General features: G+C 41.6%; 1 protein-coding gene across 1 annotated transcript in view; it reads left to right on the forward strand.

Annotated features, from left to right (window-relative positions):
• The first annotated feature begins 1,320 nt into the window (after positions 1 to 1,320).
• LOC118832264 (disintegrin and metalloproteinase domain-containing protein 10-like) overlaps positions 1,321 to 21,313 on the forward strand; it is a 59,260-nt gene continuing 39,267 nt past the window's right edge. Inside the window, exons 1-4 of the mRNA XM_036739666.1 lie at positions 1,321 to 1,405; positions 3,659 to 3,809; positions 5,762 to 5,880; positions 19,623 to 19,781. Coding sequence (XP_036595561.1) covers positions 1,336 to 1,405; positions 3,659 to 3,809; positions 5,762 to 5,880; positions 19,623 to 19,781 — 499 coding nt within the window. The 5' untranslated portion in view covers positions 1,321 to 1,335. The remainder of the gene's footprint in view (positions 1,406 to 3,658; positions 3,810 to 5,761; positions 5,881 to 19,622; positions 19,782 to 21,313) is intronic.

Here is a 21,313-nt window from a genome sequence, read left to right on the forward strand (position 1 = left end):
GTGTAATGAATATACTAATTTTGCAGAATTACTTTTCCAGCTTGTGAGTTAGACTCACAATCCTCCTTGAACTGATCAATCAGACATTGACCAGGCTCACAATCACTGGCCTTCTTCCGCCTGCATACCTGAAGTGAAGCGAATCAAAGATTGTAGAACCTGTTACGGCCACAGAACTCTGGTCCTATGACCCACTAAGTAACAACCCCCAAGGACTCGAGTGACATTGCACCCACAGGATTCCAGGATTGTTGTATTTTCTTCCATTTGTGGGTTTGTCAGTAGGAATCCACTCTGGCCCTGGGAAGGATTATTTGTAATCCACCTTCCCTCCCTCCCTTCCCACTTGTGATTTATGTGTACTCAGGAGAATTCCCAGTTTGCAAATCTGCTCCTCATAATGAAACTAATTAATTAAACCACTACCTGATTACTGGCTTTTTGTCTCCAGCCTGCTGTTTACTCATTCTCAGGTTAGAGTATAATCCTGTTAACATTTTCTTCCTGTCCATAAAGAAAATGAGGTTAGTTTGGAGTAATCGATTTGTGATGAAGCCCTGTTGACAGAAACTCACCTTTTTGGTTATCCCTCTCTGTCTCTCTACCTCTAAGCACATTCTGAGCTTTAGCACTTCTTAGACTTTTCTTACAGGACCATACCACACCTGTATAGTCAACATTTTTAAGCTGGTCTAACTTCCATCTTCTGTACATTTCTTTTTCAAATCGAAATTGATTGATTACACTTCTTTTTTAAACTTGGCTCAAAGGGACAGAACTAAAAACATCAGGGCAGAGTTGAAGAATGGCAAATTTTGGCTCTGTGTAAGGACAAACTTCCGAAAGATCAGGGATACGTTACTTCTGGAGATAGTGAGTTCCCTGACACTGGTGGGTTTCAAAGACCGGAAGCCCATCCATCAGTGGTGTTGTCCAAAAGATTCCTGCTCAGATACTGGGAGAACTAGGTGCCTTTCGTGGCCCCTTCCCATTCTGAAACTTAGTGATTCTAGTATTCTAAGAGTTAATGAACGCAGTATTTGGGAGGAAAGGCAGGTAAGGAGTGCCAGGAAGGGGAGGAGGTGAGCAAGTCAGAGCAGGAAACTAATCAACAGGGTAGAGGCAAAGTCTTGTTGTTACAGCCTTACAGAGGCAGAAGGTGGATTCAGATAGACACGGAGGGCCAGAGACAAGAAGGCTGCTGAATGAACATCGCCATTCACTGCACAGTTTGTAAGGTGGGAGCATCCATGGTCTGCCTTAATTTGCCTTAATCATGATGTTGCGATAAAGAATCTATTTCTTCAAAAGAGGATAGTCCCAGTGAGCTCATCCATGGCTGTGTTCAAATCTGCCTCTTTCCTCTTGGTATTACACATCTCTGCATCACAAACTGCAAGTTCAGGTGAGACTCCTAGCTTCTTCACTTCTTTTTGATGGCTGGACATGACAAAGGACCTGACCAGGCCATTAGAACTCTTTTCCAGAAACCTACTAGAGGGAGACTGCCCTCTATGTTGTCTCTACTAGGGAAGTGAGTCAGACTGAATTGCTTTTGCTGACTCGGGGAATGAGGTGCCTCAGGGCATCTCTTGGGTTGCTGGAAGAATTGTTGTTCCTTGCTTTTTCAGTCCTGTCCAACTCTTTATGACCCCATCTGGGATTTTCTTGGCCAAGATACTGGAGTGGTTTGCCATTTCCTTCTCTAGTTCATTTTATAGATGAGAAAATTGAGGCAAACAGGATTAAGTGACTTGCCCAGGGTCACCCAGTTAATAAGTGTCTGAGGCCAGATTTGAACTCAGGAAGATGAGTCTTCCTGACTACAGGTCCAGCATGCTATCTGCTGTGCCACCTAGCTGTCCACTCCTAGAAGAGCAGAGCTTCTCTAAGAATATAGGAGCTGGGGCAGCCAGTCCAGTGATAACTGATTTAGTCAAAGAAATGATGTCCATGTACAGGAGCAGGAAACAGGATGTTCATGCGGTATAGTGGCAATAATATAGAACTGGGGCTCAGAAGGACTGGGGTTCTAATCCTTATCCTCCTATTTGTTGACCAGTAGCTTCTCTACTCTGGACCTGTTTCCTCTTCTAGAGCAGAGGGACACTTGCATAGTGGAGGCACTGACTTTAGAGTCAGGGGACCTGAATGTAAATCCTGACTTGTCATCTAATTTCCTCAGTGACCTTGAGAAAAATCACTTTCCTCTCAGGACCTTGCCATCTTCATCTCTAACATGACCCAGCGACTTAGAAGACTCTCAAGGCTCTAAAGCCTATGAGAAAAGATCTCCTTTTCTGGAACCCTGGGGCTCAACAACCCTTTTTGTTCAGCATGCAGAAGAGAAGTACAACTTTTAGGAAAACTCAGTTCCCTGGTAGCCAATGGGATAGGCTGATAGGCAAACAAAAAGAATTTGGGGTTCAATGTAATGGCAGACTTAACTATAGCTCTCTAAAAGTGGAATGGAGTGTTTTGAAAGATAGTGAGGTCTTGATCAGGTAAGGCTCAAGGCCGCAGGTTCCCCACCCCTGGACTAGATGGTATCTGAGGACCATTCTAAATCTGGAGTATTGGAAAGGTCCCTCAACTTTGGACAGTCTGTTATAAGAGTCCTCCCAGCTCAGACATTCTGTGTTCCAAAGTCCTTCCAAGCTCTGAAATTATTTGTTCCCAAGTCCCTTCTAGGTATGACATTCTATGTCCCAATAGCGCCCTCAGCTTTGGTATTCTGTATTCTAATGTCCCTCCCACTTGGTGTCTCAAAAACCTAGAGAAAAGGGTGATCTAGAAGAAGAGGGTGATCAGCAGGGTCAAAGGTTGCAGAGAGGTCAAGGAGAATAAGGATAGAGAAAAGGTCATTGGATTTGGCAACTAGGAGATCATTAGTAACTTTGGAGAGAGCAGTTTTGGTGGAATGAGGTTAGAAGCTGGATTGTAAGGGGTTATGGGATGTTCAGGGAGGACTAGCATCTCCAATGTGAGGGCTGCTCACCCACCTTTGGTGTGCACCTGGCCCCTAACACTCACCTGGGGTGCCACAGTCTGGTAAAATTGTCTTGGCAGACGGGCTAAACCAGGGTGAGGGTAACCAAAAGGCTGCAAACCTGTCAGTGAGTTAGGGAGATGTCTACCCCCAAGCATGCAAAAACTTCCCTTGGCAGAACAATTTGTGCCAGTGGGCCACAAAGACGGTTGAAGCGGGCACTGTGGAGCACTTGGAGCTTGGTCAGACATCAAAGACACCAAGGTCAACCATTGCATTGTGAGCCACTGCCAATTGTCCAGACTTTTGTCTTGCCACTGGACTGTGATGACTCTGGAAGAGAAAGTGAGGCTGATGACTTCATGAAACTCTGCTTCACTTCAGTCCAATTCACACCACACACACCCACACACCCACACACCCACACACACACACACACACACACACACACACCCCAAGACATCATCTCATAATGTCATTGGTCGTCTTCCGAAACAAAGGCTGAACATCAACAAATTCTAAGGTTACTTTCAGCTCTGACATTCTGTAGTTTTGTCCAGGTCTGACATTCTTTGATATAGTATCCATGGTCCCTTCTGGCCCTGAAATTTTATCAATCTATAAGTCTGTAAACACTTTAAAAAAAATTTGTGTTTCCATTCCCATTAGGAGACCTGACAGAATGCTCCAGACCATTCATCCGTTACCATGAGCAAGTCTCATACAACAGGGCTGCTTTGGATCAAGAACTCTGGAGGACCCAGAGATCCACCAACAGAGGGGAAGAGCCAGTCCAGCTTGATTTCCAAGCATATCAAAGGTCAGTGGCACTTCAGAAACAACCTCTAATATTCAAGTGGTTCTTTTACCTGCATGACCCTATGTGGTCCACATTAGAGGCACCCAAGCAGCCCTTTCCCTCCACCAGGACTGGAATCATGGAATACTAGAACACTAGAGCTAGGGGGACCTTAGAGCTTTTCCAGTAATGGGGTCTACTACTTGTTTTTAATATTTTGATAACTTCAGTTATCAAAGAAATTGGTTTCTTTGTAATCCTACTGAATTTATTTTGTGCATTTAAAAATGTTATTCTGAGAAGGGGTCCATGAGCTTCACCAGCCTGTCACAGAGGTCCTGGACACAAACAGGGTTAAGAATCCTGGAATTTTAGTCCCAAACTCTTACTTTATAGATGAGGAAATTCAGGAACAAAGCAGAGCCCATTCTTCCAGGCCCACAGGCTGGAAACATGCATCATCCCTCTCTTCATCTTCATGCCATATTACCAATCATTTGCTAAATATTGTTGTTTCTATCTCCAAAACATCTCTCACATATGTCCCTTTTCCTCAACTCATACAACCACCACCCTAGTTCGGGCCATCATTGCTTCTTGCTGTACAATTGTAATATTCTTCTAATTGCTCCCCTTAGCCTTCTGTCTCTCCATCCATCCTACATTCAGCGTCCTGAGCAGGTCTTTTAAATTACAAGCAGAACCATGACGACCCTTCACCTCTCCTTCCCCTCCTGTCCCCCACCCCTCAAGTCATACAAGAAACTTCCATAACTACCTATTGCCACTGGGATCAAATAGGTCCTGTGTTTGTAATTTTGCTTCCATCATGAGTTGGTTGAAAGTTTTTCCTTGCCTCAGGGTGCAGTGAGATTCAATTTATATACTCACTTGGGCCCTCTGTACATAAGAATGGCATTCCTGACCCACTATCAGAAGGGAGAGTATCTTGAGTTCTTTTACTAGTAGTGGGGACAGGCTACCCTGAGCCATCCACACTCTTGCCAAGCTAACGTGTGACTGAAGCTATGCAATTTTGCATGTGGCTCGCCATTGCTGAAAGGAACTTCATAGACCAGCTAGCCAAATCCCCTCATTTTACAGAAAAGGCAAACAACTTGTTTGAGGTCACACATAGATATAGATCCCCTTTTCATCTCAGCCTGCAAAGATCCTCATCTCCTTTCAAGGCTCAGCTGAGATGCCCCCTGCTCGATAAAGCCTTCCCTGATCTCCCAGTTTGTAATCTCTCCCTTCTTAAATGATCTTGTGCTTACATCTCTGTATGTGAAGTATCTTCCTAGTAGAATGTGAGCTCCTTGAGAGCAAGGCCTGTTTGATTTTTCATTTCTGTAGCCCTAAGGTCAACTATAGTGCCTTGCACATGTTAGACATGTAATGCTTGTTGAATTAAGTTGAACTGAATTGAACTGAACTGACCCAGGCCTAGGACCCAGGAGACCTGGCTTGGTGTTCTTTGAATGAACAAATGAAAAAGCATTAATTAAATGTTTACTGTGTACTAAGTGCTGGAAATATAAATAAAATTATGAAGATAGTCTCAGCTGTCAAGGAACTCACTCACATTCAAGCTGCAGGGAGACAACATGTCTAAGAGTTCAGTTGCAGGGCAGGTGAAAAGCCCAGAAGTCTTAAGGGTATAGCAACAGGCTGATGACAAGGACCAGGAGCAGACAGCTAGCTACAAGGCATGGTGGATAGAGCACTGAGCTTGGAGTCAGAAAGATACAAGTCCAGATTTGGCCTCAGACACTTTCTAGCTGTATAACCTTGGGCAAGTCACTCAATCTCTGTTGGTCTGCATTTCCTCATCTGTAAACTGAGTGGGTTCCTTCCAGCTCTTAAGTTTTATGATTCCTAGGATTCCACCCCATCCCCCAGCCTCTGCCAAAAACTAGGGAGACCAAGGTAAAGGTGCTGACATTGTGGGGTCCTTTCTTTGGGCCTTCCAGGACTTTCAAACTCAGCCTGAAACGTGATAACAGCATCTTCTCCAAAGACTTTGAACTCACTGGGATGAGGCGCACCAGCTCTTTCAATGTGTCTTTCCTTTACTCTGGAGAGCTGAGAGGTAAGAGTTTCTTCTCATTAAAAGTCCTGGGCTCCAGCACAGATGTAAGTCCACCTTGGGAACCACCATCATCAGTGAATAAGGAAGAAGAGCAGAGGAACAAAGTCCTTGGAACTGGTAGCAGAAATGAAAAACCCTGCCCTACATCTTTCCTTAGAAGAGACTCCTCTCTTTAAATTCCATACTCCTGGAAAAAGCCATCTATCCTTAGTGTTTCCACTTCTTCTCCCCTCACTCTCACAGAAACACTTTGTAATCTGGCTTCTGACCTCATCACTCAACTGCAACTGAGATCTCCTAACTGGCAAATGTAATGGCTTTTTCTCAGTCCTCATCCTGCCTGACCTCTCCACCGCATTTGACACTGTCAACTAGCTTTTCCTCCTGGATATTTTCTCTCTTCTCTGCTCTCCTCATTGTCTCTAGCCATCCCCCACATGTGGAATGCTCTCCCTCCTCCACTCTACCTTCTAATCTCCCTGGCTTCCTTTAAGTCCCAACTAAAATCCCATCTTTTACTGGAAGTCTTCCCTAACCCCTCTTAATTTTCATGCGTTCCCTCTGTTAATTGTTTCCTATTTATCCTGCATGTAACTTGCTTTGTATGTATTTATTTGCATGTTGTCTCCCCCAGTAGATTGTAAGTTCCTTGAGGGCAAGGACTATCTTTTGCCTCTCTTTGTATCCCTAGGACTTGGTACCATGTCTGGCACAGAGTAGGCACTTAGGAAATGTTTATTGGTTTATTGACTCTCGTTATCCTCCTTTCTGCCTACTACTACTTCTCAGTCTTCTTTGCTAACCCATCATGCATGTCATGCTCACTAACCATGTGTATCCCCCAGGACTGTGTCCTGAGCTCTCTTCCCTTCTTTCTCAACACTTTCTCACTTGGTGACCTCATCAGCTCCCATGGTCTCAGCTCATGATCTCGGTGCAGATGACTCCCACATCTCTATCTCCAACCCTAGTCTCCTTCTTGAGCTTAAGTCCTTCGTCACCTATTGGACGGTTCAACCTGGATATCCAGGAGACATCTCAAACTCAACATGTCCAAAACAGAACTCTATCTTTCCCCCAAATCCACCCCTTTTCTGAACTTCCCTGTTATTGTCAAAGGCACCACATCCTTCCAGTCTCACACGCTGGAAACGTGTATCATCCTGACTCCTCATCCTCATCCCATATAGTCAATCAGCTGCCACGTATTGTTGTTTGTATCTCCAAAACATCTCTCATGTGTGTCCCCTTCCCTCTACTCATACAGCAACCACCCTAGCTCAGGTCATCATTGCCTTTTGACTGTACAATTGTAATATTCTTCTAATTGGCCCCCTTGCCTCCTGTCTCTCTCTGCTTCTTTTAAATTACAAATAGGACCCTGACGACCCCTTCACCTCTCCTTCCCTCCCTGATTGGCACCCCCTCCCCCATCATGCAATAAACTTCAATAACACCCTATTGCCACTGGGATCAAATGTGAAATACTTAGTTTGCTATTTATAATAGAAAATCCTCTCTGGATAAGGCTTCCTATAACGCTAGTGTTCTTAGATAATTACTCCTCTAAACTTCCTTTGAGGTCCAGCCAACTCACTGTTCCTTACGCACGATTCTCCACATCCTACCTCTTTGCCTTTATAGCAGCCATCCCTCATCCCTGGAGTACGTTCCCTCCTCACCACTCTTGGAGTGCCTGCTTAGCCTCAAGACCGGGCTCAAGCACTGCCCCTCTATAAGAGGTCTTTTCTGTTCCTCCCCCACCCCACCCCCACCCCCACCCAGGCTTCCTGCCCCTACCAGGTGTTAGTGCTTTCTCATCCCAGGCTCCATTGGGTTAGCACAGTTTGCTATTTAATAAGCAAATGCTGATTGATCAACAGTATCTAATAATACCTCTAACAGAAACATTAGATAAACTCTATCCCTCCCTTGGACCTGTGTCTCTTTTACACATGTTCAGTTCAATTCAGTGAGCATTTATTGAGTATCGACTATGTGCCAAGCACTGTGCTGGGCACCAGGATTATATAAAGACAAAAGCGAAACAGTATCTGCCTTCTAGGACGCTATTCTAAGGAGGGTATACGGTGTGTTTGCTGATGAGTGAATACAAAGTATATTTTAAGGAATACAAAGTAATTTGAAATGGAGGAGCAATCGCTAAGAGCTGGGGAGACCAGGAAAGGCCTCGTGTATGTAGGGAGTGGAACCTGAGCTATCTTTGATTTTGAAGGCTTAAAGGATGTTAGGAATTCTGAAAGGCAGCAGTAGTGAGGAGGGAGAACATTCTGGAAGTGGGGCGCAGTCTGTGCAGAGGCAGGAAGGAAGCTGGCCAGCTGCTACGACAGTTTGTCTGGCCCAGCAAGTGCAGGAAGGGGGCTGATGGGAAATTAGTCTAGAAAGAGAGGTTGGAGCCATATTCTGAAGGGTTTGAAAGGCCAATCAGAGGAGCTTCTATTTTATCCTCCGGGTGATGGGGAGCTGCAGAAACTTCTTAAGAAGTGGATTGACATGGGCAGATTGGTGACTTAGAAAAATCATTTGGGACTTCTGTAGATGAATTGGAAAGGAAAAACACCAGTTATTACCATAGTACAGGCAAGAGAGGGACTAGGAGCCAGGAGAGAAGGGAGTAGGTTTAAGAGCTGCTGTGAGCATAAAATCAGTTAGACTTGGCACATGAATGACTATGGGGAAGAGAGGAAATGAAGACTTGAGGATGACTCCAAGATTGGGAAGCTGGGTAACAGAAAAGATAGTGACACCCTGAGAAAAAAAGGCAAATCAGGGAGAAGGGCAGGTCTTAGGAGAAAGATGATTTCTATTTGGATGGGTTAATTTTTGTTTTGGGGAGGCAGTCGGGGTTAAGTGACTTGCCCAGGGTCACCCAGCTAGTAAATGAGGTCAAATTTGAACTCAGGTCCTCCTGACTCCAGGGCCAGTGCTCTATCCACTGCACCACCTAGCTAGCTGCCCCGAATATGTTCATTTTGAAATGCCTATTAAACATCCAGAGAGATACATCCAGCAGGCAATGGTGGTTTGGAATTGGGGATCAGGAGAGATTTGGGGACTAGGAATGTAGATTCAGGAGTCACCTGCGCAGAAATGGTACATGAAGCATGGGGACTGATGGGGAAGGGAGAAGGGGGAGAGGGAGGGACAGACAGAGATAGAGAGAGAGAAACAGAAAGAGAGAGATAGACAGGGGGAAAGGGTGAGAAAAGCCTTCTTTTTGAGCTTTTATCTACAGTAACAAAGAGAAGCACAGCATAACACAAAACCATCCTGCCCAGAATGAAACAAACTAAAAACCTGCCTCTATTTTTTTTTTCTTTTTTCAGTTAGAAAGCATTTCTTTTCTAGCCTTCCCACATTCCCCAGGCCAAACTTCTACTCCCCACCCCCACCCCTACCCAACCTTGGTGAAAAAACAAAAAAACTTTTGTAACTAATATGTATAGTCAAGCAAAACAAATTCCCACATTGGTCATGGCCAGAAATGCATGTCAGATTCTCATCTTAACAGTCATTTGTGTTTTTTTATTTTATTTTGTTAAAAATTTTATTATTTTTAACATTTTTTGAATTCCAAATTTTCTCCCTTCTGTTAGAAATAGGGTTCAGTCACTCTCTTAAGAAACAAAACTTAAACTTAAGTGAGTATGAAGGAAGCGTTTATTTACAATGCTTGCAAGAATTGGGTGTATGATACCCCAAAAGGGACATACACACCGTACAGAAGTCAAACTGAACCTTTTATGAGGTTAATCATTCCTGGTCCCTCCCTTCAGAGCTGGGATTGGTCCCAGCTCTTCTGAGTTACAATCTTTCTAGCCTACTCACCACACATTACTCCCTGACATGTTCCTCCACCCTGAACATGCGTTGCATGTTCAGAAAGTGGAGGGATAATCTATTCATGGGAGTGCAAGTTAATATGCATGAAGGTCATTAGGTATGCGCAGATGCAAGAGGACTCTGCTCCTTGTTTGAATTCTCAGGGTTTGAGGGGTTGTGACGTCCTAGCCTCTAGTTCCTGTTTCAGACGGGATGTACCCTAACCATAAACTGAATAAGGGGAAGCCCAAGGTCCCAGTGTTTCCCTCCATAGTGCCACAGCAGAACAATGAATTACCTTTTTCACACTTCCTCCAGCTACTGAGAAGACAAACAATATGATACCAATTATACATGTGAAATCATACAAAACATTTTCATATTAGCCATGTTGTAAAAAAAAAAGCAAGAAAAATAAAGAGAAAATTATTCTTCAATTTGTACTTAAAGTTCATTAGTTCTCTCTGGAAGTGCTGAGATCTAGGGGTGCTGTGACCTTGAAATTCAAGGGCAAATGACACAGGTCCTGCCTCAAATGAATTCGACCCAAGCCTTCTTTCAGCCAAAGACAAAGTTTATTAGAACACCAGTCAGGGTAGGTGAGATTTTAAGAATCCTCCATATTGTGACGCTTGTATTGACAAGTAGGCCAGACTGAATCTGAGCATTGGCCAGACCCTTAAGGAATCTGAGCAATTTAATGGGGGGCAAGATGGACCTTATATACAGAAAGACTGTGGGAAGGATCTCGGAGTAGCCAAGTAGTCTGAGGTGACTATGAGAAGGGGTCTAGAAGGAATTAAGGGTGCGAAGCGGGGGAAGAGGGGGAAGAGGGTGGGGAAGGGCAATCAGGAGGTAACAGACAATTAGGGGCTGGCCTAGGTTAGAGGTAACAGAGAATTGGAGATTTGGCTGTGAAGCCACAATAAAAGGGCAGTTAATTAACTGGGAATGACTGGTTGCCTCAGGTGGTTCCCAGGGCCCAAACCCTGTCAGAGGTAGATTGTACTTTTCATCATGAGTCCTTCAGAATTGTCTCAGATCATTGTGTTGATCAGAGTAGCTAAGCCTGTCACAGTTGATCATCTTTACAGTGTTGCTGTTACTGTGTACAATGATCTGGTTCTGCTCACTTCACTTTGCATCAGTTCAAAAATGCCTTTTCAGGTTTTCCTAAAAGCATCCTGCTGGTCATATATGTCACAGTTTAGCCCTTCCCCAATCAATAAGCATACCCTCAATTTCCAATTCTTTGTGTAAACCCCCTAAGCCAGTTTCAGCCCCCATCACCTGAAAAAAGCCAAAAACCTGGATTGGCCAATCAAGGGAAAGACATTTTTGCCCACTCTGAATTCACCTGCCATAACACTTTGCGTGTTCTCTGGGTGAACCCAAAATACTTTTTTCTGTGTCAGCAACTACAAAGCTAGATGAAGCTGACCAGGAGCATTCTTCTGTTAGGACTGATGAGGACCAGGTGCCTTGAACTGGACATATCTTGAATAACAGGACTTATCTTGATATTTTGTGGGCACTATCCTGTTATGACATCCATGTTTTATGACACATCCATGTTTATGGGTGACAGATATGGAAGCCGTAATTTTGGCTGACCCAGGCATCTTGAGTCAGCGGGGGAAGGAAGGAGTACCTCCTTACTCTATGGATAAAAATCTCCTTCAACTGGCCTTTCTTTGAATCAGATTATTCTGACTCCCATATGTATGTTTTCAGTGGCTTAAAGGGAATAAACAGCACACATTAATTGAATTTCATTTGTCTCTTTTTAGAGAAAACTCTGGAGGTTGTGAGTGTTCCTTGTTCTGTTGTATTTCTTTTGTCTCTAATTTGGCCTTGAAAAAATTTATTTATTTCCTACCCACCCTAATTAGCTCACTGTATAAAAGATTATAATTGTTTTAATTTAACATTTTAATAACTTACTAACCAACAATAAAGTGTTAAACCTGAAAATTTGGTTGAAGGAAACAACAGAGCTAGGTGATAGAAAAATCCATGTTGTTTATTATTTTCCCTTAAAGCATAGCAAAGCTAGCTTACTTGTACGTACAAGGAGTCAGAGTATAAACTCTGGCTGCCTGAACAAAGCAATGAGAAAACTTATATACGTTCTTTTAGCAGAGCTAGCAAGCCTGTATGACCTCATTTTTATGACCCCCATGGACCCCCAGGATTTTCCTTAATGGAATAGAGTTGTAAAGGATGTTGACAAAAGTCAGTTGAAACTACAGCCCAGCGTCTCTGTGTCTCATTACATTCCATAACATAGTATATACTTGTAGAATATTAAGCAAGGTAATCTCTCTTGGGGTTAGGGTAATGTCCTTAGGTCAGTCAATCTGGCCTTGTTGACAGAGGTAAGGGTATTTATTACCTGAGCAAACTTTTAGAGAAAACAAAGAAGCCCAGGTCCTGGATCTTCATCCAGTTACTCATTAAATCAGGCTCTGGGTCTACTTGAAATTAGAAATGATATAAAATAGTATAATATTTTCCACATTTCCTCCTTTTGGTCAAAGGTAAGCTGAAAGCTTCACCTGAAGACCAGTTAAGGTATGGAAAAACCTCTACCTTAAAAGTTCTAAAAAAACCTTATCTAGGTGGATTCAGGTTTTTTTCTCTCTTTCTGTGTTTGGACATCCCCAGAGATGGACAGTAATTGTAAACTACTTGTAAACAAGCAGGGGGAGCAAGTTGATCAGTAGGGAGCACAATGGGGAAACTGGAGCACCTAAGTAAAATAAGCTGAAGACACCAAAGGTACAAGTAAACAGTCTTGGGAACGCAACGGACTCAGAAAGGGAAAGAGCAGTTCTTTGTTCCGGTTCTGGTCCGGGCCCTTGGGAAGGTTGCCTGTGTCCGATGCTGTCCCCTTCAGGCTCTTTGAAACTGGAGGGCAAGGTGTCTTACGGGCTCAGATGTCCACTCAGGAGCACGGGCAATCATCAGATGTGATAGAAGGATCAAGGAGTCCATATCCACAAGTTGGCAGCTATAGAAGTAATCAGATCCAACAGGAGCTCCCAGAACACATATAATTTGATAATTGAGAGAAAAACAGCACAACATAGGTCCCAGCCACGCAGGGCTAAGTTCAAACAAATACAATAAATGGTTCAGTATCCCAGCCACACAGGGCTGAGTTTAAACAATTACAATAAAGTTTCAGGTGCCTGATTGTAGTTATCTGGTTCCTAGATAGTAAAAGAGAGTTCTGCTTCTCTGGTTCAGATCTAGAAATTCTCAAACAATTCTGACTTAATATAACTTAGTACAATCACTTAAATTTGGCTCTCCTTCTTTTAACTTCAGAGTATTTCAGTTCATATATCATCTACTGTTTCTGTCCTTACCTAAATTTTGTACCTGATATAAGAGTCCTTTAAAATATAAAGGTCCAACTATAAATTGAACTTATCTTCTTTTTAAAATCATCAGACAGATACCTTACAAAGGAGATATAATTTCACCTGTACCACTATCTTATACAATTTTCTTGTACAAAAATCCACAATTAAGATCTTATTACCAAAACACACTTATTAGCTTGAATTTCCATGACTGATAAATTTTGGAGCCAATCATACACATCTGTATATAATTCTTAGAGGAATCAATTTGGTCCTATTGCCTTTTCCTCTCAAAATTTGCTATCCTATTTAATTAGACATTTATCACATTACTTCTTTGTCTTATTACTGTGTCTAATCATTTCCTCCTTTTGGAGGATGTTATCTCTATACTCCTTCTAATCTTTATTTGGTCATGAACATAGGTTAAAATTGTAAGCTATTCATTCCTGTATCCTATTATAATAACTCAGAGATATTCCAATGTTCATCTATTACCTAATAGATTTAGCATTGTGCTTACAAAACTTCTTGATAATATAAATTTGCTATGAAAGAAATGAGGGACGATGTCATATATCTTAACAGAAGGAAAGAACTTCCTTAGCTCTGTTTGATTCCAGGCACGAGTCATATCTGTTAGCCAATCTTACAGTCACCAGGTGCTGAAAGCAGGGCTTAGGAGTAACCAGGTGGGGATTTTCCTTTTCAGAAAGGAAATAGCAGAATTGGGAAATAGAGTCAGGAAGATCCTACCTAGGTTGTGTCCAAGGTCGTCTTCAAGACTTTCTCCCAGGCATAGACATCCACCTTTATGAATTCTCAGTCTGTAATGCCTGCCATTCTACTACTGGCTTCACGTGACCTAAACCTGTAATCAGAGCTTAAAACAATATTAAATTGTAGTCCCATAAAATCTTAAATAGCAAATAAATATCCTTCACATGAGACTGCCCAAATTTCATTGAGCTAATAATTAACAAGTCAAGCTACATAACATTTCCAGCTTCTAAATACTTCCTCACACTCTTTTCCAACTTGCTAAAACCATCTGAAACTATCATTCTCAGGACAGGGGAGGCTTAGCTAACTCCCATTTGTCCCCTAACTTTCTCATCTGCCTTTCGTATCCCCTCAAGCTTTTATTTACCTTTCCAACCTATTACTCAGTGTCCATTTACATTTCAACCATAACACAAAACAACTCATAAGTTAGTACTTTTTACTGACATAACTGTATATACTGGAATCCCATTCCAGTTTGCTTAAACAAACAAAAGAGGTTAATGACTGACCTCACAAGTTGATGGATTTATCCCTGTTAATTCCTTCTGGAGGAAAAAAGGAGCACTTCAGGAATTGAGTCTTATACACATTGTTAAGCTCTAACTCTCACTTAAAATCACAAAAACATTTTCCAAAATACTTCTAGAATTGTTTACCTAAACTGAAGATGTCTCTGATTTAGTCACAGTAATTAATTACACTATTTGTGTCAATACCCAATTGCTCTTATATCACTTCACAACATCTAAGAACTCTATTTCACATAAATACAGTATAACTTTAAAATCCCAGTCTTAGTCCACGGGATAATGATTCAACCCTACATCATAAAACTTTTCTTCCCTTTCTAATTATTCTCATTAACACTTTAGAAACCATATTATCTTTCATTTGACTATACAAGAGTACCAATATAACCAGTCATTTGATTATAACAACAATATTTTATATATTTGCATTTATCCAATTTCCCATTTTTTCAAAAAAACAACTTCTTTCACAATGGTAACAGATTCTGGCAGATAACTTCCCTTTTGTCACTACCTGCTTATTTCTGAGTAAAGAGATCTGCCACATCATCTCCCCCTGAGGGAGGGTTCTTTTCCATCAGAAGGCAAGCTTCACTAATAAGAACTGTATTCTTAAGACCCACATCCTCCTCAAAACCCAGTCTTATCCTAAAAACGCATCACTTTTGCTGACTTTAAAAAGCCAGGTTTTTTTAGGCTTCTGACCCCTACTGTTCTTTCTTTCAGTAAAAACTCAAATCCCAGTAATTGTTGCCCCTCCCCTTTCCTTCCCTTCTGACAGGTGGGCTAAGGTGAATCTTCTTATCTAAACTAAGGGCGGGGAGGAGTAAGGAATTCAGACTGTCGTTTCCAACCTCCTTACTCAAAAAAAAACAAAAAACAAAAAACCTTGAATAAGACATTGAATGGGCGCTTCTATAGATAAGCATTAATTCTAATAATTCTAATTAGGTTCTCACCCAAGAAACTCCGAGAACTCACAATAGGTTTGAACTGCAACCAATTGGCTTACAGGTGGAAATTCAGCGGGCCTTCTAAAATTATACAAAAAGATTTTACAGAACATTTTCCAAAAGTACTTTCCTTAAAGCAAATTAATCCTTAAATGCTGGAATTCATTAACTAAGTTGGTACCAAATGTCCTCATTCTCAAATATTGCCCAGAATTCCTAGATATTACAAAGTTCCTTAGTCAAAAAGTGTTGTAGTGTGGAGGACACTTAGTTTCTATAAATTACATACCCAATTAATTAGCCTTATCACAATAATAACTTTTACCAGGACTTTAAAAACTTTTTCCATAAGAATTCCTCTACACAGAAAACCACACAAGATTGATAAGAATTCATGACTAGATGGTTTCAAAAGTTCTTGTTTCAGTTAATAACCTCAATTTCTTAATTAACTACAATTCTTAATCTAACAACATCCAGATTATAAGAGGAATTATTTTAATCACTAGTGGTAACATTTTAATTTCTAAGGCCCAATACCTAGAAAAGATTATTGCCTTTAAAACCATATTTTTTCAATATTGCTGATACATCTGTTTGTCAAATTGCACAATTTAGAAATGTAACAGTGCCCTAAACATAATTATGCATTTTAAAACTTGAAACAACCCATTTATCAGTTAGGTGAACATATTCCTAAATCTCCATGCACAGAGAATCTTTCATCTCATCATTTGAAACTATAACTTTAAATCACCAGATATATTCTCATAATAGAAAACTTTTTCACACAGAAAGTCTGTTCTCATGGTTAAATATCAGTATTATTTCTTGTTATAACCACATATAACAGTTCCAAATTTTATCACATCCCTTTGGAAACCCAATTCACATATATCAAAATCAGCTTAAAATTGCTATAATATCATTTCTTACCACACAATAGTCTTCTCAAATTTCACAATCTAAGAGAATTTTGGGGAACACAATGCAAGTTTAGAAATACAGAAACAATAATTTTCAGATGACATCTATTGCATTTCCAGATTTCCACATATAGAAATTATTCAGCTTATTACTTTTGGTATTTAAAAACCACTTCAAAAGTTAACAATTACATTAAATCAGAGAGAGATAATAATAATGTTGTATCTAACATATACCAGACTTTATGCTAAGCATTTTACAATCATTATCATTTTAATCCCATAACAATCATCATTATTATTTTCCCTTTATAAATCAGTAAACAGGTCAAACAGATTAAAATACAGTTTTGCAATTGGAACAAGAAGTGTGAAGTTACCTAGAGCAGAAGCTAGTATCCCAGTGGTGACAATTGTGGGAGGCAGAAAGTCCAAATCCATCTACCTCACCCTTCCCCCACAACTGCAGAAGTTACTGAGCCTAGGGCAGTTTGCAGCTGCTAGGTAGAGTGGGCAGAATGCATAGGACCTGGGTGACATTTCCAAGCTTTGCCAAAAAGGATGGGCTACAAAGGTACCCAGGGGCACAGGACTGTCAGAATACTGTCAGTCTGTGAATTTCTGTCCTTCTCCTCCTTTTGCCAGGTGGAGAAGGGTGATTTAAGTTTTCCCTACAGTTCTCCTGCATTCTCTTCTCCTAATCTGATCTGGGAGGAGAGAGGTTTGTTTTAGCTGCTCTAACTTTTACTGCAGCTCTGGCTTGGTCAGAGACAAGACAATGGTGAAATATCTCAATGACTGTAACTCAAGTAAACTTCATCTAAGTGATCAGCATTGGGAAGGTGTTTTAGCAAGAGTGAGCTCCTGGAGGGATTTTACAGTCTCAGGAGTTCTGTCCCAAAATCCAACTAACCAATTTCCAAACTTTTAATGAATAATCAATCCCAGAATATGCTAAAATGTTTCAGCTCTATTTTTTAATTCAAGTCTGATTGGGCAGACCAGACATTGAAAAAGGAAATAGAGTCTCTGTTTCCCTAACTGCAGCCTTAGAATTCTCTGGCTACCTGCGTTTCAGATTTTACGTGGTATAGACATTTCACAGCACACGCTCTCACACAGACAGTTAACAGACAATTAACAAAACAAATACAGAACAAATACAGACTGAGCTCAGAGTTCAAACAACAGAGAATTAGAAGCTTTCATCAGTTAGCTATTAGCACCCCTATGGTCTTTGGGGAAGCCTTGGCGTTCCTGATTTTTCTGACTCTCCATATCCTATCCCTTAGGAAGGGGGAAAGGGAAGATGGAGGAGGACTAGGACAGGTAAAGGAAGGCGAGGAGTAAGGATAAAATGCATTTATCCTCCCCATAATCAGCGCCTTCAAGGGAAGGAAGCAGGAATAGGGCAGAAGGCAAATACAGAGCCCTTAAGGGAAAGGGGGAAAGGGGGGGGGAGAGAGAGGAGGCAACGGTAGCAGAACAGAGTTACCTCCCTCAGGATCAGAGCCCTTCCTGGGAGGCAGAAGGGGAGGGAAAAAGCAAAGTGCAGTTTTTCTCCCCAGGACCAGAGCCTCCAAGCGAAGGAAGAGAGGGAGTGGAGGAACAGTTGGACTTCTAATTCTAGTTTTTGACTGATCCATAGTTAATTTTCTAGATCAATCAGTGTTTCCAGGGGATCTATGTGCGTTTGCCTGCAGATCTGTGTTTTACCACAGATTTGATCCCTGCCCCCAGAGCTAGCTTAAAGGGAATTTTCAGACTTCAACCAATTTTGTGGGAGTTCTTTTTGGAAGCTGGGAAGAGAGACAACTTACCCCACCTTGTCAAGGCCAAAATTCCAAGAAAAATTAATCCTATGGCGCCCAAAAGCGTTGGCAAGGTTGGGCTGCATTGTCCCGTTTCCATCATTTCCATCCAAAAGTCACGGCACCATAACTGTTAAACCTGAAAATTTGGTTGAAGGAAACAACAGAGCTAGGTGATAGAAAAATCCATGTTGTTTATTATTTTCCCTTAAAGCATAGCAAAGCTAGCTTACTTGTATGTACAAGGAGTCAGAGTATAAACTCTGGCTGCCTGAACAAAGCAATGAGAAAACTTATATACGTTCTTTTAGCAGAGCTAGCAAGCCTGTATGACCTCATTTTTATGACCCCCATGGACCCCCAGGATTTTCCTTAATGGAATAGAGTTGTAAAGGATGTTGACAAAAGTCAGTTGAAACTACAGCCCAGCGTCTCTGTGTCTCATTACATTCCATAACATAGTATATACTTGTAGAATATTAAGCAAGGTAATCTCTCTTGGGGTTAGGGTAATGTCCTTAGGTCAGTCAATCTGGCCTTGTTGACAGAGGTAAGGGTATTTATTACCTGAGCAAACTTTTAGAGAAAACAAAGAAGCCCAGGTCCTGGATCTTCATCCAGTTACTCATTAAATCAGGCTCTGGGTCTACTTGAAATTAGAAATGATATAAAATAGTATAATATTTTCCACAAAAGCTAAACAATAAAATAAGCATACAGAATAAGAAATAAAACATGTTACACAGAGCCAAGGATATGTTGGTAAATGTTTAACAACCATCTTTCCAGGGGGAAAACATATGCAACACACTTTTAAATGTAATCTGCATCATCAACACTTTCTTAAGTCTAGAAATCAATCAAGCAATAAATCAAGTCCTGATTTTATAGCAATGTACTAACTTCTAAGGTGTAAATGCTCATACTAAAAACTCCCAAGTGCCATCAGAGCTGGCTCTAGCACACTCCTGCATAAAAACCTCAGCACTTAACAAAGTAGAACCAAACAAATTAGTGGACAATAGAAAAGGATCAGCAGTATGTTCTTCGAGAAACAGGAGAATTTTCTATGGAAGGGAGAAGAGGGCACTCTATGGCTCTTAGGTACTCTTTGTGGACCATGTTCTAAATGATTCTGAACTGGGAATTGCAAACTGACCTCTGTTGTAACTGTTGGTTGCTGTTGTTTGGGGAGAGTACCTAGTTTCTCTTGATCTTATCTTGACACTGAGTATAGTCTGATCCCAGAATTGTCAGTTCATGTAATATGCTTACATGATATTCAAAGGGTACAATAGTCAGGTGTGTGCTCAGTCACCTGAGAGGTGTCACTTTTAAGGGAGGAAAACAGTGGAGTCTTCAGAGAAGTCCTACCAATCCTTCTCACTGTTCCAAGAAATCTACCTGGGACAGATCTAGTAGCCAGATTGTGCCCGTCCTCATGGGTTCAGTATGTCTTTCACAAGCTCTCCAGAAAGCATCATGGCAACAACATCTGAATTTCTCCAATGTCTCTTGATAGATGAACCAGGCTCTTCCTGCCATGGTTCCATCATTCATGGTCTCTTTGAAGGCATCATCCACACTAAAGATGGCACCTACTACGTGGAACTGGCAAGAACATCTTCTGGTAATGAAACAGGGCCAAGGCTTTCCATCATTTACCACCAACGGGAGATAGGTGAGTCCTAGTTCCCTTCAGAAATGTTCGGAGGCTCTCTAGGCTGCTCAATCAAGCACTCCATTTTAACTTGCTCTAGACACCCTCTTAACCCACTATCTACAATTAAGTTCAATGTAATTTAGTAAACATTTGTTAAGCACTGACTGTATACACTATTGGAGCTCTCAGGGTATCCTGTCAGAGGACAGAACTATAGTTCATCTCTACATCCCTTGCCTCTCAAAAGTTGTTGGGAATGGAAAGAATAGGGGACTCTGCTCTTGGAGCCATCTTCCCCACCTACTTCTATTGTCAGGGTTCTTCACTTCAGCTGTAAAGGATGAGGTAGAGCCTTGGGAATTGCGGGGCAGAAGAGTGGAAATGATGGTAGTAATAGCACACCTGCTCCTGGCTCAAAGTGACCTTTCCCTCATCTGATTACATGGAAGGGAGGATTCCTCTTATGCACTTACTGCATTCTGACGTGTTTTGTAATTATTGGTACTCATGCCTTACAGCTCTCCCAGAGTGGAATGGTCTGCCTTGGGAGGTAGTGAATCCCCCATGACTGTGAGTGTTCAAAGGAAGACTGGCCATTTTTGAGAGATGTTGTAGCAGTGATTTATGATTTGTGGAAGGGGCAACCAAGTCGACCTCCCTCCAAGTTCTCTTCCCAACACCAGGTTGCTATGACTGTGCAAAGCTCCTTGCTCAGTGCTAGGGACACACACTGAAAAACAACATGATCTCCACCCTCAAGGATCTTACAAACTAACTGGGGGTAAAAAGTACTCAGGCATCTGCCATTAACTGGCTCCCACTGGGGCTCAGTTTCTTCATTTACAGAGAGTCTCCTACATTCAAGCAACTACAGCTTTTAGTCCATTGGTTCAACTGTTCAGAATTCTGGGGCATCTAGGTGGTGCAGTAAGTAGAGCACCAGCCCTGGAATCTGGAGGACCCAAGGTCAAATTTGGCCTCAGACATTTACCAGCTGTGAGACCCTGGGCAAGTCACTTAACCCTGATTGCCTTAAAAAAAAAAAGCATTCTGAGTGAGTTCAACTACAGGACCTGTCCCTGACATCCTTTACACCTCAAACTTCCTACATGTCCTATGCCACTGCTATTTCCTTTTTTAGTTCTTTTTATTTTGGTGATTCAGCAGATCATATTGTGGAAAGAACACATTGACTTGAAATCAAGAGAAATTTGTGTTAAAGTCCAAGATCTGCAATTAACTACCTGTGTGATCCTGGGCAAGTCACATAAGCTCTCTAGCTTTCAGTTTCCTCATTTGTAAAATGAGGATAATAATACCCGCACTACTTGCCATACAAGGTTATTGAGGGGAAAGTACCTTGTAAACCTTAATATACCATAGAAATCTTAGCTAATATTATTATTTTCCACGACCTTACCAAAGCAGGTACTCCCTTTGTAGCCATAGACTATGCCTTATCCATAACCCCTCCTTCTCCTGTGTAATTCTTGTCCATGTCCTTCTGTGTAGTTTCCCAAATGCAATGCCAGCTCTTTCTTCATCTGTAA

The sequence above is a fragment of the Trichosurus vulpecula genome, chromosome 1 (genome assembly GCF_011100635.1).
Source record: "Trichosurus vulpecula isolate mTriVul1 chromosome 1, mTriVul1.pri, whole genome shotgun sequence".
NCBI classification, from domain to species: domain Eukaryota; kingdom Metazoa; phylum Chordata; class Mammalia; order Diprotodontia; family Phalangeridae; genus Trichosurus; species Trichosurus vulpecula.